This window comes from Hirundo rustica, chromosome 7 (assembly GCF_015227805.2).
Source record: "Hirundo rustica isolate bHirRus1 chromosome 7, bHirRus1.pri.v3, whole genome shotgun sequence".
In the NCBI taxonomy this organism is placed as follows: domain Eukaryota; kingdom Metazoa; phylum Chordata; class Aves; order Passeriformes; family Hirundinidae; genus Hirundo; species Hirundo rustica.
This window is the reverse complement of record NC_053456.1, coordinates 20,686,233-20,712,879: the sequence shown is the minus strand read 5'-3', so window position 1 is coordinate 20,712,879 and position 26,647 is coordinate 20,686,233. Positions and strand designations below refer to the sequence as shown.

General features: G+C 39.7%; 1 protein-coding gene across 1 annotated transcript in view; it reads right to left on the bottom strand.

Annotated features, from left to right (window-relative positions):
- MAP3K20 (mitogen-activated protein kinase kinase kinase 20) overlaps positions 1-26,647 on the bottom strand; it is a 91,211-nt gene that overhangs the window by 40,293 nt on the left and 24,271 nt on the right. The window contains 8 exon segments of the mRNA XM_040068870.2: positions 437-543; positions 5,799-5,873; positions 9,403-9,489; positions 15,029-15,166; positions 15,282-15,310; positions 16,256-16,321; positions 17,087-17,188; positions 21,405-21,492. Coding sequence (XP_039924804.2) covers positions 437-543; positions 5,799-5,873; positions 9,403-9,489; positions 15,029-15,166; positions 15,282-15,310; positions 16,256-16,321; positions 17,087-17,188; positions 21,405-21,492 — 692 coding nt within the window.

The window sequence follows — 26,647 nt, the reverse complement described above, 5'->3', positions numbered from 1 at the left end:
GGCTTGACTGGGAAGGGGGGGGTTAGGCCCCTTATTTTTTTTGGTTTTAATATTGGTATCAGTGATACACTTTCTATGAAAATTGCATCAAACCTACATGTTATCTGAGTTATTTTGCCCCCACACGATTGGCTGAAAACTTGTAATTGGTTCTAAGATGTGAATCACAAAACCATAAATATCATGATGCCTAAACCAGTGTACTAATAAATATAGGGTACAGCTAAGTGCATTGGCTCCTAATACAAGTTTCGCAACATTCTGGGCATTCCTGAAAAACAACAAGGTAAGTTATGTTCTAAAAATACTTCAAGCACACATATTTTCTACCAGTACATCATTGGAGTCTGATGTCTTTCTGAAAAAAAAAACAAAAACACTCATCCCATTTCAATGTAAAACCACGTCGTATCATCTTGGGAGGAAGAAAACTTACCTCCACTCCGCCTTGTTATGCAGGAATGAGTTACACTGGTCTGGAAGGTTGCTGTCATTTGACATAGACTCCAAGATTGAAATAATCTGCTTGAAAGATGGTCTTTTCTGAAGAAAAAAAGAAAACCAGAGCATTTACATTCATATAAAACTACTAAAACTATCTGCAGGAATTTTTCAACTGAAACCCCACAATTAACAGAAATCGCCACACTTCTTTCTGACCACAGCGTCATACAAGAGGACTGTAAGTCTGTAAATGGTTTCTTTTTGTTCTTCCATTAAAGAAAAGTTTGAGAAGAGTCTCACAGGCTAGTAGGGCTCAAGCCTTAGCTTAGTCTCCCATGTCTACTAGTAAAACAGTATTAACATTAGAATCGTCAATAATCATCTAAATTCTTGATTTGAAAGAATCATTTTTCTCGAGCTAAGAGGGAAATTATTGTTTCCAAGTAGAGAAAGCTGGACCATCAGCAACTGGTAATTATACAGATGGCCTTTTACAGGTGTTAACATAAACTTTTTGGTGTGTGAACAAACCATTTAGCTGCCTATCAAAGACAGGTTTCTGGCTGCAGTTCCCCTCTTGCAGAGGAGATACTTTCAGAAAAACTCTCACTTAGCTACTTCAGGAGCAGCCAGGGAAGAAGTGAAGATTGAGGCTAGGGAAGGATGTCCTGCCTGGCAGCTAAGCTCACATCAGTGGACTCTGTGCTCTTCTTTCCTGGACTCATTTGCTGAACTTTCTGTTCCAGGGCTCTCCATCCAAGACACACTGTGCTCACAAGTCAGAAAGACCAGTTAAAACTTTCCTGTTTTCCTTTTTTCCTTTTTTTTTTTCTTTTTTTTTTTTTTTTCCTTTTCCTTTAGTCCCAAGGGGAAGCTATGAAGTAGGATGATAACTGAAAACTGAAAAAGCCAGTTAAATGTGTTTCTTGAAAGAGCTGACTCTGTTAGTCTGTTTGACAGACCCCAGACAAGGTTGAGACAAAAGGTTGAAACAAAATGTAGATACATAATAAGGGGATGATGCACATTCTCTCTCTACTGTGCCTTTAATTATACCATTTCTGCTAAAATTACAGATGCCGCAATTAAAACGTGCATTTTAATTTGGGAGCACAAAAACAATTAGGAACAATGCTGAGGTGTCTCTCTCAGGAAGATCCAAGTGATTTCCACATTATAAAAGACAGACAATTTCTTTATTTTAAATGTCAAACAGCATGAAAAAGTGTCAAATGCATAACAAAAAAAGAGACAAGCTCTCTTATACTGTAATGCTGCACTAGTCGGTGTAACTGGAGGCTTTGTCTGTCATTTTTGGGTCCACCTCCATGATTTCAGGGACTGGGCAGTTCGGTGAGCTACACAGATTTTCCTTGCCACAGACAGGCTTGGCCCAGCCGCAAGTGCTTATGCAATGTGTTCCCCAGCCCAGCATGCAGAGAGCAGCAAACTGGGCACACAGAGCTTCACAGCAACAGGTACCTGTTAAGCAGCAGATTGCCTGCATTGGTGACACAGTCCCTTGTATGGAAACCCAGCAGGGTCACCCTGCCTTTATCAGGGGCTGGGGTGGCAGCCATCCTCCCCTGCGCATCCGTGGTGGTGCTGGACCTGCCACAGCTGAGCAGATCCTGTGAACACACCTTGGGAAGGGCCCAAACTCCCCCGGGCAGGAGCGGGCTGCACTGGGGGCACAGAGCACGAAAGCCATCCGTGCCACCCCACCACCACCAACTCCAGTGCACTTTTGGGGCAGAAGAACCTTTGACCAGCCTCACACGGTTTTTGTTGCCACAGCTGCATCTCTTGTAACCACACCAGTGGATGTGAACTGCTGAAGGGATTCCAGGGCCTCCCAAATGGTGAGGGAGCTGCCAGATAGGATATAGTGGCTCCCTGCAATTTACCAGGGTACTGCAACTGCTACGCACTGTCCAACAGACTGGCAGGTACAAAACATGCCTACTTCCTGAAAACAGAATTTTTTTAGTGTAAGACACCAAGGGCAAACCTTGCCATTTTATGGACTAACACATCTATGAGTTTTGCTCGCTCCTTTTTTCTCAGGTGTGTATTGGGAAGTATAGGGCAGGGCTGACACTAAGTGAGCACAGCCTACTCTACTGCCAAGCTTGCCTGGAGTAATCAGAGTGGAGACAATGACAGAGAACAGGGCTTTTACTAAGGGCAGGCAAAAGGATCAATTGATTTGGGAGAAGCAGCAACAATCACTTGGTGCATCCTGCACTACAGGCAAAGGAGCTGCTGAGTTGGTACAACTGGAGCTGGAACAAAAGCAGAGTCACACAGTACTGTCAGAGTACCGTACATCTCTGGCTGTGCAAATTCTGTAAACAGCCAGCAGTTACCCTGCCAGCTTCGCAGCTGCCAGATTTACAGGTAACAGCTTCGCATGGAGACAAACCCTGGCAGGAAGGCACAAGACTACCTGTCATGTGGGGTTTGTTGGTTTCTTGCCCCTAGGAAAGGACAATTTCAGTTTTAATAAATGCACTCTAAATGCAGAGTGGTACCTTGGTTAAAACTGGCAAGAAATGATTTGTGAAACTGGGAGCCTGAGCTGAGAAACTTAAAGAAGAAAAAAAAGGTCTTCTTTTCAGAGGATAACTGCTTAGCACTTTCTAGAAAGCCCTTATAAGGGATTCTTAAAATATCAAGGCATGAGTCGCCTTTGAAAACTGTTTCCCTTTATATCTGTGATGTCTCATACTGAAATCTTTAAAATATATGCCCCTTCTAGAAATAATTCTGGCTAATGTTTTCATTGTTTCCTTCCACTCAGTATTTCTTACTGAATAGGTCCGCATAAACCATATTTAATCCATATGTCTTTCATGTTTTGTTTCTTCTCTGTTCCTAGATTTCTGATTTCCATTAAAATACTTCGCAATTTATAAACATCTTTGATGTGGAGAGAAACTGAAGGAACAGATGAAATAAGAAAGAATTATTCACCCGTGTCTCAAAAGCAAGTAACCCCAGTAAACAAAGACATCAGGGATGAGCAACCTTGTTTCTACAATTACCTAATACCAAAGCAAAAGCAACTTGTTTGGTAGAAATTTTAAGTTGTGAGCTGTTAGTTTCAACTAGCAGTTTAAACTGCATAAAGACTACCATTCCAAATATCACGTGGAGCACTAGAGGTATTTTTCTCCATGTTTGAAGAAATTCTTAAGAATTCAAAGTAACATTAATAACTCTGTTCCCATGAAGAAATTATGGTGCGAGCAGTGTCTGCCACTCCAGCTGCTCTGCAGCAGCTCTCCAAGTATATTCCTTAGCCCCACCATAAATGCATAGCCCCTCATTTCTCAGGGGTAAGCCACCAAAAGTTACCTCATACTTCTGTGGGCTAGAAGTATGCACCTTAGCAACTGCTTTTGAGCAGCTGACATACTCAAGCTCACCCCTGCTTGACCTTCAGTAACTTGTTCATGCATCAACAATCTGGTTTTCTAAAGCTAATCCTGGCAAAAAGGGATGTTACACAGAGCAGTATTTCAGAGGAGCGTGCTCCATCTTTTGGCTCACGCAGGCCACACAGCCCTTTAGCAAAGCATTTTGAGAGCCGTAAGTAGCGAACCTTTCCCAGCACGTGACCGAATAAGTCAGTCACATGTCCAAACTGCGACCACAGATTACTCCATTTCAGTCACGTGAACAAAGCTGTAATTGCCTAACAGAAGAAGAGCTGCATGAAAAAAAAAAAAACTAGTGAAGAGCAGACTGTCAGAAAAACCCCATCTCATATGAGATCCACACTTTGCATGCATCAGAGATACCTCTGGGAACAATGTCCCCAGGAACCAGCCCACCCCCAGATAAATTACTCTATCGGACAGAACACAGCCTGATAGTTAAGCATCATTCTTTTACAAAATGCAAATCCCTCCTCTCCTTGAGAAAGGGTCTTTTGGACGCTTATGGATGTGGGTCGAACAAGGCAAAGACTGAGCTGATCTAGTATGTGCTACAATTACAGAAAATAAGCTCAAATAATTCTTATTCTGAGGCCTTTGGTAGTGATGCTGACACTTGGGAGCAGTTAGTAAAGATAAGCACTGAAAGCCCTCTTCAGTAATTACTGACCCAGAACTTCAGCAGCCTACTTGTAGATTCAAAAACTCAAAGCATTTTTCTCCCCTCCCTTCTGTGGGGAGGATACAAGGAGATATTAAGAGAATGGCAATTATGTCTGTTCATGTGGAAATCACATGTTGATGGATCTCAAGTCTTCCAGATGTGCTGCAGGAAAGGAACACCTCGCTTTTAAAAGAGAGACCAAGAATGGATATTTCCTTTGTTGTATTATTCTTTTATGGCTACTCTTTGGCAATAAATTCTAGTTTAGAGCACCTATATCCTCTAATTTGTCTTGGAATTAATCATGGTCTCTCTGAAGCAGTAGCTAACTTTCTCCTGAGTTTAAAGAAACTAAGTTCTTCCTGGTGCCTTGACTTGAGAAAAAGAGCACAATTTCCCTTGCTTAACTATTATTCAATGTCTCAAATATTTTCATAGGCAAAGAAAATAGATGTTAATCCTTGGTACTAAAGCTAGTATGCCCACAGGCTTTTTTCAGCCAGTTTTATGTACAACAGGATGGTCACATTTAAAGAAGGTAACTCTCATAATCTACAAAAGCTTTTATTGTCTAAATACTTATTTAATCCCTTCCTTGTAGCAGCAGATTAATAGTGACAATGGTGCGGCTCTCTTAACTTTTTATTCTGTTTTTATGGTTAAACAGCACTGCTATTATCATATTATTACAGTACAGTCATTATACTGCTCACCATTCAAGCCCTAAGGAAACAGATTAGGAAGAGTTTAATGTTAAAATGTGTTGCTGCTGTTCCTTCCCATGTTTTATGGATTAACTTATTCTTTACTTATACTTGTGTTCTTAACACAAGTAGGGCACAGAATTGGACCTTGAAATTTGTATTTCATAACGTGATGCTCACATATATCAAAGAGGGATTAAGTATTAACCTTTGAAAGAAAATATAAAACCCACAATTTTTCCACTTGCTCCAAAATGGCTACATTTTTGCCATCTTACCATATTTACTGTCACTGTCTTTAGTAGTCAGGAAAGTTAGCAGCATAGTAACTCTTGAATAAAAGGGAGGAGGGGAGAGAGAGAGAGAGAGAGAGATATTTAGGTATAAGTATATAAACCCACTAAAAAAAGACAGTCCTGGGTATCTTTGTGAAGAAATGTGTAAGTGGTGTCAGCTCCGACTTGTCACCCAAAGAAATGCTAATGCACTTCACAAAAAAAAGTCTGGGGTGGTGGTGCAGAAATCAAACACACGTTTAATTACCTTTGAATCAGCATCCCAACATTGGTGCATCAGTTCTGCAAAACTTCTGGGACAGCTGCTTGGAATGGTTAATCTCTAAAGGAAAGAAAATGTACCAGTTACTGGACGCATTTCCCTTTAAGCTGCTACTAAGCAATTTCCTATGAGACCAACAGACTTCTAAAGAATTAAAGCACACTCTTTCTTTTAAACACAATATAAAAAATGTGGAGACATATTACAAAGAAAAGTCAAAATTACTAACACGAGCAAGAAGCACAAATAATTTTTAATAGACCTATAAGAAAGTAATGTATTAAATTCACAAATGGAGTTCCTTAAGAAAGCTCAGAGAGAAGAAGCAAAACCAAGACAAACAGCTTTTAATACTAAAATATAATCGTTTGTGGAGGTTACTGCATAGTTATTTTAAGATGCTTGTCGGTTAGGCATAATGGACAGCCTGCCTTAATTCCTTTCTCCCACATAAATGATCTAGCTGTACAATACTATAATCACTTTTGACACACAAATAGCTAAAATATAGATTACATTAAGTGAGTTAAAAAGAGTTAAGTGAGGCTCTACATGACACAAGAAATGTTTCATGAGCCTGTGGTCAGAAGGATTAATGAGGACATGCAGATCTCAGAAAGCACTCGTAGAGCACAGTGAACTCATAAATATTTCCTAATTTCCTTGTCTTCACAAGGAGTTGCTGGTTATAGCCAGGACCACTGACTACAGAGACTTAGTTTGAAGGTAGTTTGGTTTCATTTGCTGAGAGTTTTAAATGAGAAGATTTTTACATTAACAGCCCGCCTCCAGACTGGAAAGCCTAAAAGCAAATGCTTTCTCACACACACATACACAGACACTGAAGCCTCTCCAGTTGACTCCATACGCTTCCAACATTACACACTGAAGGAGATCCCTCTGTTCTCACTAAAGCTGTTAACAGACTTCAGATGTTTCATATTATATAAAAAAAATTTTAAAAGTTAGATAGAAAAGCAATTTCTCAGTGAAAATGAGTCCAAATGTAAGAGGGGTCAAGCTGGAAAAAGGGTTCTTGGCCTCTAAGAGGCGAGAACCAGGTATTACATTCCTGTTCAGACTAACCTGCCAAGAAGACCCCTTCATCTCTCCTACTATTGCCATTTCAGAAGCAAAGCAGAGCAAGTTATGCCACTCTGTATCACTACATTACCGCAGCGTGACCTGCAAAGCCTAACAAGACGCAGCAGCCAAAAATAAGTTAACAAATTCTGCTCCAAAAGCATTTGAACCCTGTAAGAACTGGAAACATGACATACAGAGGCAGGGCACTGCATAAGTCTGATTATTCATGTCATAACTGAACGTGCAAGGGTTCCAGTGGAAGAAATACACAGAATTTGTACGATGCATAAATAAGTTGTACTGGTGCCTGAGCTCTAATTGAGTCAGTAGCCTAAAAATACACTGGCTGGTCTTGCTACAGTATTGTCTGTAACCCTCACTGTTCCAGGAGGTGGACAATCAGTTGCAATCACCACTTGTGTCACTTCTGAAAAATGTCGCCTATATAAGAGGTAATATAAAGGTAGCAGGTTCCAAATGTCATATAATAATAAAGAATACATTTCTCAGTGGCAATTTATTATGAGATCATGTCTAGCGTAACCTGAACTCTCTTGCTTTGCTTTTCTTAAAATATCTCTAGCAGAATAAAAATAAAAATGTGAAATTATACATAGTATCAAAGGAGATCCATACAGAAACATTAGAATCTAGTCCATTTGCTGGCCTCAGGCTTTACAAAGGGGATTTTTCACCTTATGCAATTATGGTTTGGCCTCAATCCCTCACTGATTTTAACAAAAGACTTGCAGTCCAAAAAATGGAGGAGTGGCTCAACAGTGATCCAATCCTGTTGTGGACTGGAACCATACAATCCCACTGATATCAACAGACTGAACTGAGAACAGAACCTGGCCCTTACTCTTGTTTTGGGACACAGAAAACTAAGAAAAGAAGCACAAGCTGATTTTTACAAGGCTTATGCTGGACACGTTAGCCATGTGATGGCCAGAAAAAATTAAAAATATGCAATGTCCTCTAAGCTCCCTCACAGCCCTCTAAGGAAAGCGGTAGCAACAGGCTAGTGGTACCTGACAGGCAAAGAGCCGGCTCTGAGAATGCCACCCCTTAGCTTTCTTCAGCCATGAGTAAAATAGTCACATCCACATTTTGTTCATGCTGTGTTTTACACAATTCCTTGCCCTGGAAAACTGTAGAGAAATGTGTGTTGTGCTCTCTGACACGTTTCAGCCTGCAACCGCATCTCTTTACAACATTCCCAAAGCCACTCTGTTCCCCTTACATAAAACGGCATGTGGTAGGCACAAGAACCAAATCCTGTTGATGGAAGGCTTTATGGTTCCTCCTTCAAAATGATGTGTGAGGCTTTTCCTAAACTAGGAGAAAGAGTGTCTTTGTGCCCCCCGCTCTGATAAATGCAGTAGAAGACCACATTCACAATCTCCACACTGACAGTGTAGCGTTTCCAACTAATTGGTATATCACAGTGTCACTCACTGGAATTAATCCAGTCCTCAAAAAGAAGAAAAAAGAGAGAGGGAAAAAAAACACCAACAAAAAAAATTAAACTAAGAGGAGGAAACCTAACTCCTCTGTTTAACTCTGAAGCATTTTGAGAAACAGTTTATGTAGAATAATAGAAATCTGTATTGTACAGCCAGTGCCTCGCCATTGTAATGTTTCCCAAGCTTCCGCTGTGTCTAGATAGAGGAGGTTTCATCTTTGTGGAGGATTTCCATGCTTGTCTGTGTGTGGTACAGTCACAACTTTAAATGTTTTTTAAATGTAGTTACTGTCTTTGATATCAAGGGACTATGTGTTCAGATATACGCTCACATGTCCAACTAACTGAAAGCCTCAATTTGTGAGAAGAAGAAAAGCGAGGCTGGGGACACTGTACAAACGGTGTTTACACCACTGAAGTGCTTTTGAAATGGAAAGACTCTGCATGAGGAGGCTTGCAGCTATGCCACAGCCTTGCCGATACCAGTGAGGAGCTCATCTTCAATGTCGTGTTGAACGTAGGTGGCAAAACTGTAATTTCTCTCTTTTTTTAAAACTATTTTTTCTTCTTTTATTTTTGAAATTTTCATCTAAGCGGCAGTTTCTTGTACTATAGTGACTCCTGCTGGGAGAGTTAAGTTGAAGTAGCTGAAGGTCTCTTACAGATATATCAACTCCCGGCCAGTAAAAAGATGTCCTAAACGCAGGAGATGGAGTTAAACTGTTCCCCTACCTTGGACGCAATGGCTTCTTTCATCACTAAGAACAAACCCCTAGGTTTTACAATTGAGACTGAGAAACTAGTACAGTACTTGTACAATTTTTGATCTACAGCATCACGACGTGAAGCTGCAACAATTAGATGTAAAGGGTCCATTCATGAGGAATAACATCACTTTGACCCTTTGTGTTAGCTCCTACTGCTAATCTTTCCATACGCGTGAACTTACTTTCAATTTGAAGAAGATGAAAAAGTCTTTTGCAAAACCCCAATACTGTTTTCTGATCTATGTACCTGAATGTAGAAACGTAGTCTTACCTCGTTTTTTTCCACTACAAGCCAAGCTACTTGTAATCCTTCCAAGCCTTTAAAGGGGACCTCCCTTGTTAGCATCTCCCAGAGAACCTGGAAGAGAAAAAAAGAAAAGCATTTTTATTTCTGTACTTTGTATTTTAAATACATTATTAAACCTTGATACAGCACTATTCTGTATCCAATTACCAGGCAACCAGTTTTCATTTGCAGCAACTTGGACCGGTGTTTGTGTGCAAGATCCTCTCACAAAATTAATTTGAATGCTTCTGCTTTTTCCTCTACAGAAAAGCCAAGATGAAAAACTGGGTTGCTTTTTTACTGTCTTTGTAGACTATAAAGTTCACATTTGGAAACTGGCACTTGGGAAGACAATAAACTCTTCCTCTCCTTCTCAGCTCCAACGAGACATATCTTTGCTTTGCAGTAATTTTTCATTTAAAAATATTTCCATGCAATTGCAACCAGTGAATATGATCCAAAAGGTATTTTACTCCTATGATATGCCTATAAAAAAATATATTTTTTCAATCAAAACTGCAATTGTTTATCTCCAAGTATGTGATCACGTTAAACTAAGCAATATACAGCATATAAAAAATTACTCTATTCTCCTCGACAGATGTACTGCCCTTAGATATAGAAAGATCTCCTAATTTTGCATGCTTTTAGCCTTTTGCTAACACAGTACCCAAGAATCTAAGCTACTCTGCAGAAAAGAGTTTAGCGTCATCAAAAGGGCTTCAAGTCAATGAATCCAACTTGGTTTTCTGCCATTGGGACAACATATTGGAATTCAACCAAATTAATAGCACTGTGTACCTCCACTTGTATATGGCCCCTTTTTTTTAAAGCAGAACTTTAATATACACATCTTGTTGCAAATATCTGCAAACCCTTTCTTCTGCTCATATATTAAGTATAACAACTACAACAACAAATCCTTAATGCAGGATCTGCCAAAATGCATTAAGATGCTTATGCAGGTCTCTGTATCCTCACTGTTTGGGTTAGTGCCCAGGTTTATTCCAACTGCATCATTTTGAATGGGTTGTGGACAGCTATGAAGACAATAAGAGAGCAAATGCAACAATATTGGCGGATGGAGGTCAAGCAAAAAAAAAAAAAGCATTGAAGCACAGTTGGGCCTTTAATCAAGTGAACAGGGTACTCCAACAATAGACCTGGTTGAATAATTCTGCTTGAGTCAGAAGAATGATTAGTAAAGGTAAGGGTATCTTGGAAAAATAAGAACAGTTTTTCTGAGAATAAGAAATATATGGGGAGAACTATCACAGACATATTCAATTATCCTGTTAGCCTCAGTTCAATCCTTTCAGAAGGAAAAAAAGGCACCCCAAATTTAACTCAAATTATCACCTCTCTCCTGGTAGAGAAGGAAATTTAATTGTGAGAGAAGGAAAATCTTTACCAGTCCCATGTACTTCAGACAAAAAAACAGTGTATAAAATAGTTTAAAACAAAGGTCCCTGGACCAAGTCAAACATGCAGTTGGGCAGCCTTGCAGAACAACCTCATCCGTTGGGACTGTACCATGAAACTACAAAGGAAAATACTCGAGTTTGCACATCAGGTAGAGCAGTATCTAAATACGCTTCCAAGTAAAGAACATAATGAAATATATGTTAAATGTCTTCAAGAGCCTTGAGCTGGAAAACTACTGCTGTGCTACCTTTCTTTCAGAAGGCTGTAAATTGTAAGAGCTGTCTTGTTTCATTCATGCACATGTGCTTGTGCAGAACATTTTGCACCGAATTCCTTTATCATGACACCTTTAGTGTTTATTTCCACTGCACAAACAGATCACTGCCTCCCTAAACCAACAGTGCTAGCTAAAAACTCTTCCAAGATGGCACATGGTTGAAGATAAAACCAACAATTTGACACGATATGAAGGATTTTTCTTGATGCCTTTATTTTACTAATAAATGAAAGTAAAGATAAAAAAGCAGGATGTTGGAAATCTTTGTATTTACTTTATACAGGTTTGGGAAATATTTTAACAACAATGCAATTTTCATATTCAGGCCAAATGTATAGAGAAGGCCTTTCCTTCCAAGCCTTTCTCTATGTTCAGTTTTACAGGAGTTTCAACCCCTTCTCATGGACTAGCTACCCTGAATCATCAGCTAAGGCGAATGAAAGGCGAATGACTGCATCAGCAGTCCTTTAAAAAGCAGCAAATGAGTACTGTCTGCATTCTCATTTGCCTCTTCCTCTCCCCAGGGTGATTCAGCAGCAGACAAGGACCTCAACCTAACTTACCCCAGCCTCTTTATTGTGAGGTTCACTCTGTTCATTTTCAGAACTGGTTCCCCAGCTCATTTCATATGAAAATCAATTTATCTTTCCTTTATGGTGGATAATCTGATTGAGACTGACACGGTTCACTTCCCCTCCCACCTGTGACGATCACCTGCTTTCCCAATCACATCACATCTCTGTGATGATGGACAGCAGGTGCTCACAGAGAAAGCAGCCAAGCTGGAAACAGTGATGAAAACCAAAGCAAGGCCATTTAATACAGTGGTTTGTAAGCTGCAGCCTCGGAAGATGTTGGACTCATCTTTGCATACAGAGAAGCAGAAAGGAGAGATAAATGTATCAATGTTCACGCTATACACAAACCTGAGAATAAGAAATAGATGGTCTTCAGGAAAAGGCCACGTTCTGTCAGCTCAGCTGTGCATTTCAATTCCTACCCTCTCAATCATGTGGCAATAATCGAAAGGAAAAATTAAACCCACAACACCTCTACCCCATTCTCCATCCCCACACCAGTGCAAAGCCAACAAAGACTCAAAGTGCCATCTGAATAGGGGAACATCTAAATAAGTAATGTGAGGAAGATAAAACACTCTGAACACCTTCCCTGAAAAAAACATGCTTTTTCTGGTAGGAAACTGTTAACAAACAATGGTCAGGAGCCACAGCATAAGCATTAGCATTGCACTCACAGAGGTACTGCTCTTAGACATGAAAATTAGGTCGGTCTTCTCTGCATTGATCCAACTGCAGTTAAAGATCGCATCATTCTTTTCAAAAAGAGTAAGGGATAACCCCTGGAGCTGGCCAACATTCCCTCTATAAATAACATATGTTCTCATAACTAAAGCAGTGTTTGAACAGCTGCTACATTTAATGGCAGTCTCTCTGCCACCAATAGCCAATTAATGGTTTTACTTATTTGTTCTTGTAAGTGATAAAATAATTCAGCTACATCAGATAAGTTTTCTGCGCTTAAACACATTTATACTGATACACAAACACACACTGTGGTGCACTACAAACAGTTCTACCAGGATAACATATTCTGAGCATATGTCTTCATGATTTTGAACAGCTTTTAGAGTGACACTGTCATTCCACATACACTTTCCTATCTGGCAGCGATAGCAAGGAATGACAGAGACGGCAAGGAATAATTTTTGAGCAACACACGGCGACATACAAGTCAGTTTCTGGGTTGATCACTTGTAACACTTGGTTTCAGCTGTCTGGAGTACAGACTTGGAAATGGATCAGAAAAGAGAACTACAGCAAGGCTGAGGGAAAGTGTGAGATCTGTCTGTGTGGTAATAAATTCTCCTGGAAAATTTAGCTTTAGCATTTCATGACAGCATTATAAATTACTGACTATGTATCTCAGAGAATACATAGGCCTGTGTAACCATCCACGAAGAGCAGGACGAGTTAATCTAAACATTAACTATAAACATGTATACAACTGTTCACAAAAAGGAAAATTCATTTCAGCTGAGAAGCAGCTCAGACCCATGAGGCTGCAGAAAGACTTCCAACACTTCATGGAAAAAAGGTCTCGCACAGCTTAAGCAGAATATTTAAAATCACAGATCGGTTTGTAGAAAGAAAAGACTGTCAGATAAAAAAACAGAAGAAAGAAAATTAAAGAAAAGCATGGGGAAGATGACAAATATTGCAAATGAAATATCTATTCCTAGCATCTTACTAGTTTACATTTGAAAGGATTCTGTTCTTTGTTAAGAGGACTTTAACTGAAGTAAAGCAGATTTGTCTCTCTAGCACAAAAGCTGCTGGCAAGTGTTACACTTCAAAAAGGGATTCTTTACATTTTGTTTTTACAAATGATAATAACTTAAAGAGACAAAAATACCCTTTCTCAGATTTCTTGTTTTCAGACCCCTAGCTAACTCTCTGGTAGTCATAACACTTATTATAGGGAGATTCCAACTTTCAGTTATATTCAGGCCATTTCTTGCTGGTATAACCCCCTTATATTAGTTATTTCAGAAACAGAGAACTTGGGCCACTGACATTCTTCATTTCTACCCCTCTATCTCTGCTGAAAATGATGGTGTTACAAGACCACCATTATAAAAAGATTAATTACTCCTAAGTTCTTTTGAATTCATAAACTTCTACCCACAGTAGAACACATTAGTTCAAAAATAATGTATGAAAAAATTGTGTGTCATTACTAGACATTCTAAAGTAGCACTACACACCCATAACAATGTTAAAACACTCTGGTAACAATGAACTGTTTTCCTAAGGAGGGTAGTTCAGTTCTACCTCCAAGCACAGAGCTGTCAAAGGAATCTGACTTTTTGAATGAGGTAAAATAAACTTTGCACAACATACTGTTCCCAAGGCACTGTTAATGCTTGACATGATAAGATATTAAACAATTTCTTACCTTCTCCCACTTTGAAAACATTACCTAACGTAAATTCAAACTAGGATGACTATGTCAGCAGTTTGAACTGTAATACCATGTTTGGAATTTTTCCTCTAACATTGTTGTTCTGTTTTGAAACTGGAATCTTTCTCTTCAGTGGATAATATGTGATTGCTTCCAGTAACAGTTTACATTAACATCTACAGCTGTTAGCTTATGTTCTCTTACTCTTTGTGACCTAGTTCAGTTGAGCAAGCAAGGGTTTTGAATCTGACAATAGAGGCTCCTTTCAAACTTTCATTGTTAAGTGATGTCACATCATGTCTCGAAAATTCTTCTCACTATAAACAACTGTTTGGCAAAAAGTTTAAGTCACCCTCCATTGAGACATCAGCTTAGCTATGTATAGCCATAGGTGCTAGCTTAAAACCACAGTGCCTCCCTCACATCTATCTCCTCCCATTCCTCAAAGAGAAAGACCAACAGGGTCTATTTTCACAGATGGTGATAGCAGTGTCTTTTAAACAACTGAGCATAGAGCAGTTGCTTTTCAATAAAAATCAGTGACACTCCATTTTGGGGAAAGTGGAATGCTAATGATTTCATCTTATTACACCCCTATTACAAGACTTGCTTTTTCTCCTTGGTTCCACAAAAAAACTCCACAAGCAGAGATTCATGATGCAGGTTGTTCAGTAGCTCCTGAAAGCCTCTGGACATATGCTTCATAATTGTGGCAAAACATGCACTTCCTACACTGGCATGCTGCTAATCTAATCAGATGTTACTAAACATGCAAGATGCTATGTTCTTCCTATCATTTTCAAGCATATAATTATAAATGATGGGTCAGTCTTAGAAGGAAATGTGGTGTTTTTTGTTGTTCTTGCACCACATGAGTTCTGTCACAGTGAAGAACTGCCACAATGCAGAGTGAGATGAGGCACTCACCACTCCGTATGAGTATGTGTCACATGTTTCAGACACTGGAAGACTTTGAATAACTTCTGGGGCCATCCATGGGAAAGTGCCCACTAATGACATGTGTGTCGTATGGGAGTGGAATCTTGAGGCACCAAAATCACAGATCTGGTAAAAAAAAAATAAAATTAAACTGGTATTAAGAGTATCAACCTCATTCATCAGACATGGAAAATCCAGTCAAGCAGCAACATCTCTCTACAAATAATTAAAATATTCATACCTTTAACACACCATCAGCAGCTATAACAACTGGGAAAAAAAAAAAAAAAAAAAAAAAAAGGTTACAAGAATGCTAAAAGCAAGCCCAATACATTTTTACAGCAAAATACTTCATTTTTCAATAAGACAAATGACACTAAGGTGAGCCAGCATCTGAATGCACACATCTGTCCTTGAGAGATGTCTTTGAGAAGCTGACAGAACATCTGCTGAATACCTGCAAGCCTCTGAAGAAATGTAAAAACCTTTCAGGCCCTACTGAGTTAAAAGACAGCAACACAGGTGAACTTCATTCTCCCCAGTACACTTAGGTTTAACAAGAAGCTCTCTGGAAGAGTCATTAATAAAAGGAGAAAACCTACAACTGAGGTGAGACCTACATGTTTCTTGACTATTACAACCCTGTGTGCATTATTAAAATCTGTGCCTCTCCTATGCCACCACTACTAGTAGAAGTTTCATCTAAAAGGCAATGTTCAGCAAATTTCAGAAACGACCATCAACTGCTAAGCACAGACTCCACACTGAATGTATATCACTCATTATGAATATCTGTCAAACCCCAAAAAAGGCCACAGTAAAGACAAGATTTTCTGATAAGAAATAATAGGCCTTATCCAGTCTATTGTATCTGGTGTTTGCCAGCCCTTCTTGGTACTCAACCTTTCCAAATAGAAAAAATAAGTGAGGAGTGCCCAGGGAGCATCTGAAAGCTCCATCAGCTTTCATGGCCAATCATGGCCAGCAAGACACAGGTTGAAGGAGCCCTCCACAACGCTCTAGATGATGCCAGGTCTGTAATGAACTTCAGACAGGCTCAGGATGGGGAGGAAGGAACAGGTTTTTCTGTGCCCCAACAAGTGCAGCTTTGATGAAAACCAAGGCATCGGTTAGTTCTTGTTCACAAAGCTCACGTACAGATTTAAATATCACATTAACAGTAAATGCAGAGCATTTCAGTGTTTGTTACTTTACCATTCCTGGACTTCAGGTCCCTGTGGATAACTTTGACTGGAGCTTCCATGTGTAAATAGTGCATTCCTACACAAAACAAAGGAACAATCTAGTTAGACAGGCTGAGCAGGGCCATCACATATCTGCAGGATCCCTGGCTCCCTCTGGTTGTACTCATTATGAGTTGCCATACCTGTGTGCCATATTGATGTGCTGAAGGAGAAGCAAAGCTTCCCATCATCTGCTTTGAGTAAAAAGCACTAAGCAAAGCTCACGTATCCCTCAGAGCATCTCTATGGATATGCTAATGGTTTTTGACATCATATGTAGTTATTTTTCCTAACTCTATAGTTAAGGAGGTGTCTACACAATAAAGCCAGATAGGAATTTACTTTTTTTTTCATTACTTTGCACTAATTCTTGTGTGGTCAGTCACAGAGAACACAAAGGATGGAACAGCTTGTTCTACATTATTATATGAAGAATTTTAGTATGTTTGCTGAGAATGAGTCCTCAGTTTCCTTAAAGGCCCCAAATGAAATCAAATGTAAAGGCTATTATGCACTTTACCTCATAATTACTCTACATCAGCAAAATTATCCTCTTGTGATTTAGGGGCACACCAGAACTGGCTCATAGAAGCCATTTTCACTCCAGAATATTTTGGATTCATAACAACAAGGAACTTATTACGAAGAACAGTGAATGGGTTTTGCTTTTTTGATTTATATATGTTGTATTGGTTTTAGTACCATCTGAATAAGGAAGACTAGGAAGGCTTTCCTGACTTTCTATGGAAAGCTTTACATTTGCTGGCTGTGTAGGGCAGTATACAACACTCTTCTCGCTTACCTTTAGCTATGTCCGTGGCCCAGGTCATGATATGATCCATATCCATCTCTTCACTTTTGTTACTATTAATGTAATCAAACAGTGAGCCAGCAGAAGCATACTCTGTTAAAAACAGCAACAAACAAGACACTTAAAAACATTGCACCTAACTTGAAAGATGTAACAGTCAACCTCTGGCTTAATGACAAAGAATTTGGGCTCAACAGCCTAACATTATTACCAGTGTAGTAGGAGAGTTTATCTGATTATCTCAATGCCAAATAGGCTATCTCAGACATAACCTACTACTAACAAAAAATGAAAAAAACAAACAAAAAAGTGTAATCATACGGAAAAACAGGCACTAAAATTAAAAGGCACTAGAGAGGTACGGCATCAAGAAAGATCAAGTAAAGCAGTTCAAATTCCAGATTAAAAGGTTCTGCATGCCCCTTGTTCAGGACAAGGTTTTTCTCAATTTCCCTTATTCTCCAATCCCTGGTCATTCTTCAAAACCTATAAAGCAAAGTCTTTGTAAACATGTTTTTCTCAAATTCCCTTAACTATACCTACAGAATCCCACAGCAGGATTCTGCGGGTACAAACAAGGGCATTTGGGGCCCACTGGTATTTAGAAGTGTGGCAGATGGAATCCAGTCTGATAGTCAGAGTTGTGGGGTTTAAAGCAGAAATAACAAGCTAGTTAGCCCTACATACATTTAGGTGTGAGACTGGAGACAACTAAAATCTCTACAGTACCACTTTCATATAACCTAAAATTCTTACTTTTTTAAACAGTGAATTTGCCACTCTTGATTAGGAGAGCAGTTAACAGATGACTGGTGGTATCAGATTCATCTTATTGTTTCCAAAATCAGAAGATACTCCCCACTGGTAAGCAGTACTGTGCATAAATGATGCTCCATAACAAAACATAATTTTTAATATATATGGTTTTTTTAAGTAAAGCCACATGCTAAATATATCATGTTCTGTTACAAAGAAAGAGTTTACAAGTAGAAAGTTTCCTATTTCCCCACGGAGAAATAGAACAGCAGATCAAATAATCTGTTCATGAAAAATGGAAAGATGAAACTAGAAGTTTAACCCCGAGATAAGCAGGACAGATTTCCTTGTGCTTCAGGTCATCTACAGCAGTTTAAAGGCTGTAGCTCTCCTACTCAGTATTTATTAAATAAGTTTTCTCTTCTTTAAAATTCATTTACGTTTCACCAAAAACAACAGAGGTTCATAAGATGAAGCAGCTGATACATTTTCTTTTATCTGTTTGCAATAACAGGCCATGCAGATGCCACCCAGTGCAGCCCAAGTAGCCCAAAGACCAGGGGGAGACAAGGAGCAACTTAAGTCTTTTGTCCCTCTTTCCCAAGGCTATTCAATGCGCTTCTCAGGCAGATTTTAGAACCTACCTAGAAGACTCTCAAAATCTTCATATCATTTCAAAGCAGCCACAAAACAATTGCCTTTAATATTACATCAAATGTGCCTGATTTTTTAAATAATATTAATCAATGTTTGATACATGATAGGGTAAATGCATACAAAAACCTCCATTGTTCCTAACCAAGGAAATCAAAAACACTGGGAGACTGCTGCATGGGGAAGGAAACTGAGACCAAACTGAATCTGCAGACTAGAACATGGCAAGCCAGATGGGAAGACTCCAGGGCTAAATGAAAGGGAGAAAATAGCAAGTGCTTTGAAAGTAAGCACTCAAGTGGCAAGTTAGCTGCTCTCATTGCTGCAGAACCTCCCACTGAAAGAACAGATATGTTGCTTCTGATGTCACCGAGAGAGGAGTAAGCTGCTGACCTGCACATTTCCACAATTAAAACAGAAGCTTTTTTTACCCTTGATGACATCATCTGTCTTATAAATGGATTCTTCAGGAATAGGTTGGCTGCATGCTTTGCATGCCTTTACAATGCATAATTTGATCCACCAGGGTCAGGGACAACTCAGCTCCTCCAGCCCTTTGCCACTTTGTGTGAACAGAGGCAACAAAGCTTCAATCAACAAAACTCCACTGTTAGTATTCCTTATATATATTTATTGTGCCACAGATACTTACTAGGAGCTTGTGGATTTGGAAATAGATTGCAAGGACAATGTTTTGTCAATAATGGAAAAGAAATATTTCCTTTAGAAAGAAAATCTCTGATTGCTGGACCCACCCTGTGATGGGCTGTGGCATACGTATGGTTCTGTGCAATGGGGGCACAAGCTCTGAGAACCTTTTGGGATGAGGCAGCTGTTGCCAAAAGCCATATCTGAAAGCTACATATTGAGACTGCTGCTGACAGGGATGGCCAGTAACATCTAGAATGATGTGATCCATGACAGCAGCTCACCGGGCGGCAGGACGAGCTGGAACACTGACATACATCCCAGCAGGAAAACATTTTAACTCCAGCTATAGCCCTTCTCAGAAAACTCGTTAACAATCCACACAAGACATTACATGCAGCTAATGCTCAGAACATGCCAATACTTGGCTGAATGCTCTCATCTCCATCACTCTGAAGAAACATTAATTTCTCAAGATTTCTTCTTGTTTGGGATTTTCTCTCTCAAGAAACATATCTCTGACTAAACACTGTTTACAACAGTAAAGGCCATCCAGAAGATCACAAAGTGAAAATCCCTCTAAAAGACATTTGAAGCATAATTAACACTTCTTTTATCAGCAGCCACTCTCTCATTTGGAAATGGTGTGGGGAAATGGAGCCTTGCTTCCATTCCAACCCACAGGACTCCAGTCTCCTTAGAAATTGCACGGAGAATCAACATGGTTTGCTAAAAAATCCCCAAACTTCTTTCCTCTTTAGCCAGGTGTGACCAGAGTTCCCTGTGGAACAAAGCTGTTGAGCTACACAGCATAGTCTCTTTCTCACAGGCAGTTAAAGAGTCCTCATTCTCAACAGCCCAGTGAATGACTTTAGTTGCTGCCTGTCCTGTGACTGGTAAGCCGGTCATATGTCCTCCAAACACTGACCTTTTGTGAGATCAAGCTGAGGACTTCTGATCCAGACATCATCCCAGGTCATTGATTACACCTCTCCTTTACTACTCTGCTTGCTGGTTTACACTCATATTAAAAAGGATAGCAAAATTACATTACTTGATTTATCAGCTTTCTATTAATTTTACTCCTTCCATTAAGAATTCAAGTTCCTGTCTATATGCCGTCATCAGTGCATTTCTGAGTGGTGTAGACTGTGGTCTCTCCATGCACCTCTGGAATGCTGGCTGCCACACCATGACCTCCAGTAGGCTGATAGTCCTGGAGTAAGCAAAGCTCCCCATGCCCTGTATTGTGCTGCATTTTGGATGCACTCCCACCGGATTACATTGCCATCTGCTGTGAGTCTAAGAGGCAGGTAGAAATAACTGAATTTTCACAAGTTCCGACCACCATCTAAGAACCAACAAAAATCTGGTCAGCAGTGACTCAAATTGGTATTAGACTGTGCCACATGCAAAAGACTACTTTTCACACTGAACTCTGAAAGGTTACAGAAATGGGAAAACATGCCTCCTAATCCATGCTTCCATGGGTTTTATCTCTCCAAGCATTTGTTTGAGCAGTTGGGAAATTTCTTTGCTTTGTGTTTCCTTTCTACTCCTATCTTATGTAGTTTGTCCGTACAGGAATTCTAAATCTGGACCACCTTCCAAGATAAGAGCAGGAAGCTTAAAGCAGAAAAAAAAAAACCAAAACCCCCCAACAATACCACAAAAAACAACTTCCATTGTTTGATATTCTAGGAATGTCAAAACAAATGAAACCTAGTGTCCAGTGTATAAAGGGAGTTGTCTTACAATGTCTTATAAACCCATGACCGTATTTCAAGCTCTTCCCACTGTGAACCTCAAAATGCAAATTCTCCTACTTTCAATGCAGACAGAACTCATGGGGCAGCTTTGCTCTGAGCAGACACCCAGCCCACCTTCGTCACAGAACCAACAGAACTTCGTATCACAAAACCTCTACTTTTGTGACACAAATTAAAGGAATTAAAAAGGAAAAGTAATTCTCCAAACAGGGTAAGAGAACACAGTGGAAGATACTGTTGAAAGGAGTCCTGCATTTGTGCACTAGGCCCCACCTGTCTCCATGCTGCCTCCAGCTATTCTCCCAGCCTGGTTCCCACCTCCAGCACTCCCACTTACACTGAGGCAGGTGGTGCCAAGCACTCTTAACATTTAAAGGAGATCAGAACAATTAGCAAAACACTGTAACTGGGTAACATTGGAGATAACCTTGCAACACTGTAGCTTTACAGAGTCAAGAAAAAGGTCAGACAAAAATCCTTACCTGTAACTATGCCATAATTTGGAGGTTCAATGACAGCTCCGTAGAACTGAATGATGTTTTTGTGACTGAGCACACTGAGTATTTCTGCCTGTTGAAAACAAACAAATAAACAAGTTAGACAATTTGGAATGGGTCATTTACTATGATAGCTTATTTCATACCCCGGTGGGTATACACACATACAGCATATTTTAATATATATATATATATATATACACACACATACATAAGCACATACATATCTAGGGAAGACTGTTCACAAGTGCTTGGCATTTGAAAACCTAGTGAGAGAGTCTGGCAAATGAATGCTTTGTATGTTTGGGGGGCTGGGAAAAACAAATTTCAGACTATTCTTTCATGGCCAAGGCACTGATGTAGGAAGTTAAGTCTTTGGAAAAACTGAAGATCTTGGAAAATTTTATTCCAAGAAAGATCTGGGATTTTTGGCAGAGCAGAAGGAGTCCTGTCCAGAATTTGTGTTTATGCACAAAGTACCATGGGTTCGGCGAGTCCAGCGCTCCAGGCTGTTACAGCATACCATGCACACACAGCCCCATCCAATGTTTACTGGAAATGTGGAATTTCCAGGCGTGCGCTGTGGAGTCTGATTAAATACAAAGAGCAAGCATGCTTGAGATTGCCAAATACCCAGCAGTGCAGTTGAAACTGCTCCTCAAAGCAGACTAGAGATGTTTGGCAATTCTGGGTAAATATACAAGACCTTCAAATTCCACTTAACAATGCTGCTGGGTTTGAGCAAGAGACTGCAAGATGATGAGACTGTATCCATAGAAATTAAGACATCTACGCCCTGTAGTTTTGGGGAAAAAAGGTCAGGTGTGTCCTGGAAAGTGTCTCAACAGTTTCACCTCTGCAGTGTATCAAAACAAATACTCAAGAGATTCTAGACACATGTTTTTACACAAATATACATATTATGCAAATACAGATATGTACTATTTTATACTTTTCTCCACAGTTATGCTTTACTTTAAGATTTCGAGGTTATGTTAATTCTATACCAGGCAAGAGCATCTAACAAAAACAAGATCACAATTAACTCCTCAGAGCTTATCAAAAGTTATCTGACAGATCCTTTCACAGATCCCTTGACTTGCAGTGGGAGTGTTGCTGTTTATCCACAGGTGAGTTTTCACACATGTTCTCAGATAACTGCCAATTAAATTATTTTGTGGACTTGTGAGTCAGTCAGTCTACAGTATGATTTGCTGAAAACAGCATACATTTTAAAAGTTAATTTTCTGGTATTGTGAAAAAAGATTACTCACTTGACAGTAATATTGTTTTTCTTGCTGAGCAGGCTAAGCAGCATGAAGAGTTAGTGTAACCCAAGTTAAGTTGAAAGCTATAGTCAAGATTTAATTAAATATGTGTAAATGTCTGAGCATTAGCGAAAGGTCTTCAAAACTGTGTTGAAGTTACTCAAAAAAGTCTTTAATCAACAACAACAGCAAAGAATTGAGTCTTCTAATGCCTTCTAATACCTGTAATCATACAATTAAGCACATGTATCATGGTACCACCTATAAAACATAAGCCAAACAAATATTGGTTTGCTATAGCTCTACAATTATTAGAATAGCAGTAGCTGATGTACTATGGGTTTCTGCATAAAAATTGCTACAGCCTTCCTGTTTTCAGTGAATCTACAAGGCCACAAAATAATTTAATTGGCAGCTATCTAAGCAAATGTGGGAAGATTCACCTACATGTAAACATCAACACTCCTAGAGCCAGTCAAGGGATCTGCCAGCTGAAGGAGCTCTGCCCAACAACTGCAGCCCCACCATCCTCCCAAGACAAGGGACTCTTGAAGCAGCAGAAGCACGAGCTGTACCTCCAACCTCCTTCCCTAGGCTGGAGGATGCAGGTGACCACTGAGTCATTCAGATCTCCATTTCAGAAATTTCTGTATTATGTTTGTATATTCCTTAGGAAATATTCAACTAGGCATTCAATTTTCTAATTCCTACCAGCCTTACTGCCAGACTAGCAGGAGACCCCACTCTCCTTGACTGCCTATCTGAATATTCTACACAAACAGTTAGAAAAACTATCTAAACCATCCTTTCATTAACACCTTGGTCAGAGGAATGGAATAAAACCATCTTCTTGTAAAGTACTAAGACCATACCATGTCTTCAAAGCAATGAGCACGCCATCTGCTGTGGTGTTTACAACACAAGTACTTCAACAGGTCATTAGAATTAAATTGATGGGTCTCATATTTAATTTTCCCATAGCATAATATATTTAGGTCCTGGCTCTATTTAGGTCCTGGCTATAAAAGTAGTACTAGATGAATCTTTTTGGAGAATGATTAAAAATGCCCCATGATGAACAAACCCAAGTTCCATAGCTCCCTATCCCACCACAACTATGTGCAGAACCCAGTGACTGTTCTCCATCTCACACAAGATGCTACTGGATCCAGTGGAAGCCCATCAGAGTCAGAGGACAACAGGAGGGGCTGCACTGCAGCAAACCCCAGACCGACTGATCACCCAGTGCTACCACGACAGGGACTGCAATCAAAATATGAATATCAGGCCAAAAAGATGAGTGCTTCACTGCCACAGGCACACTGATACACAGCGCTTTTATCACTTGGAAATGCAAAAAAAAAAAAAAAAAAAAAAAAAAGATTATCTTATTTACATTCTATACACTAAGATCACATTACAGAAGTATGAAAAAATGCTGGGTCAACCACAGCTAATATCACCTTCACATCTACGTTCATACTCTTATCTGGGATTTAACAGATCCCAAAACAAACTTCCATCTAAGAAATCCACAGAAGCATCTTCTAATTGCCCACAGGCATGACAATGAACAACTGTGGGGTAAAAAGACTGCCAACTTTTCCTAGGGATCATTATATCGCAAAGAAATCCTCTCTAAACACTTTTAATCACTCTGCGGTTGTTAGCACTAGTGATTCTAGACTATTCCTTTCATGTTTTGTTCTTTTCTGTTGCTGTAGATCAGCTGTGAACTCTATTAGCCAATTTAAAGACACTTATTCCTTGCAGTGAGAGGCAGATGCAAGCCAGTCTATATCTTTGAAGCTTTTGTACTATCTTTGACAAGAAGGTGCCGTATTTCAATGAAAATTACTTTCAGATAGCAAATTACAAAGTGGTGGTTAAAGACTGGTATTTCAAAGGTCTCTTAGACACTAACAAGAATATTTAGAATCACCTTTAAGCATCAAAACTGTTCTTTAATCCAAAATGCCTGAATGGTTGGAAGAAAATTCTGTCATGCATCTGTCTGTCTAAAGGCTGTTGAAGAAGTCAGCCCTTGCTGGCTTGGGCAGGACCCTCTTTCCTCAGTAAAACTGTTATCTATGTTATGCAAGCTAAATGAGCACAAATTTACTTCCTAAATAGTGACGACAAGTAAACTACTTCATTACATTAGTTTTTTGTCTGAAAGACACAATTTATTTTTTTTTTAAGGTTGGACTGAAGCAGAACTAGTGGAGTTCAGCTGAAGGAGACATCCAAACAAATAAATACAAACTACCTGGGCATAAGACAGAGAGACACACACACAAGGTAACTGCAATAGAGTTGAATATTATGCTTAGTGCCACGATAAGCTTCATAACAGCCTGTTACTGACCATTAACCTAAGCTAAAATTGTTCATACTGCACTTACATCACAGGTATGGATGAAATTATGTTCCTCTTGAGTCCTGCTGAAGGGATTACAGACTGCACACCATTTCTTGAAGGCAAAGGGATTCAGATTTGTAAACAAACCTAATCCACTGCTTACATAATTCAGATATCACAAAATCCATGGTCAGAACAAATTACATTGAAAACTTTTTAATTTCATTCTCACTTAGTGGCTTAGTGTAAATCAAACCCAATTCATAAAACAATTACAGCATAAGAGTTTGGAATTCAGGTAATCCCTAAGTGTACAAACAGTGTAATTGTGTCCTGTGAACCATGGTATGAATCATGGTGTTTAACATGCAATGTGGTTTTATGCCTCTTTAATCTCTACTTATTGATATATGTGAATACGATAGTTACATCATCTAAGGATGACATGACCCTAGAGCTGCTTGTAGACCCACTAGTACTGCTCTTAACCTTGCAGTACAACCAACCATGCATGAATAACCATATCTTCGTGTGTTTCAGCAGATAAAAACAAGGTCCTCCTCCAGGTCTTGTCAGTTTTCGGCAATTGCTGAAATCACAAACGCAGATTCTAAGCACAGCCAGCAGCAGCAGAGGGGACAAAGCAAGCTGGCTGGACAGCCTGGTCTCGTTCTGAGCAGCACAAACCTCAGCTCACCAGGATGACCCAAGGCCTCACTTGATTTCGCTCTGCCTCGCACCAGTGCAGCAAAAGCAGCAAGAGCAGCCCAGCCCTGATGAGGTCTTCAAGGTCAGGGCTGACAGCAGATGTGGGCAATGGGCACCTGATGCTGAGCTGGCATTACTTGGGAATCAGACAAGGCCACATCGTCAGATCTTTAATTGCAGCCGCAAAGACAGTAAGGATGTGGACGGAGGCACTTTGCATACAGCTGTGTTGTTGCTTGCCAACTACTCAGAGCAGCTGCAGCTGCTCTTGTTAGAGCTCCCTATCCCAAGGCAGTTAAAGTTAGCAAAGACCAAACAACTCAGCATATTTTAGGTACTCTGGTTCTCCTTGGAAATATATTAGGAATTTGTTACACTCGTAGTCAAGAGAAGTGATCAAGGATTTGGGCAGTGTGTTCCAGCAGCACAGCTGGAACTGTAAAAGAACATCTGTTCACAGAGTTTTTCAGTATCAAAAGACTTTCTAGCACGGGTCCAGACAAACTGAGCCCAAAGCAACTCAATCACCACTTCTTCCAGGTGCCTTTGGAACAGCTGACTGCAGAGAGTAAAGTGTCTTTCCATCCTGGTCTGAGCACACTGGTTTAGGATTTACACAGGAAATAGCTGCAGCCCCTTGCGAGACCATTGCGTCAGCCAGCAGCCAAGCAACCCTCCTGTTAGTAAATCAGTTAACCGCACAGCAAGTGGCACCTTCACTCCGTGCAAAATTACACAGCTACACACGGTCAGCTACTCAATCTGATTAACACAACTTCCTTAACTGCCTATAATATTTATTATTACATTGTACAAAAGTCTGGCTATTTAATTTTCCGGTGAACTGTTGCCATGTTTATTAAAGAGATATTTAGACACACTTAAGGAAG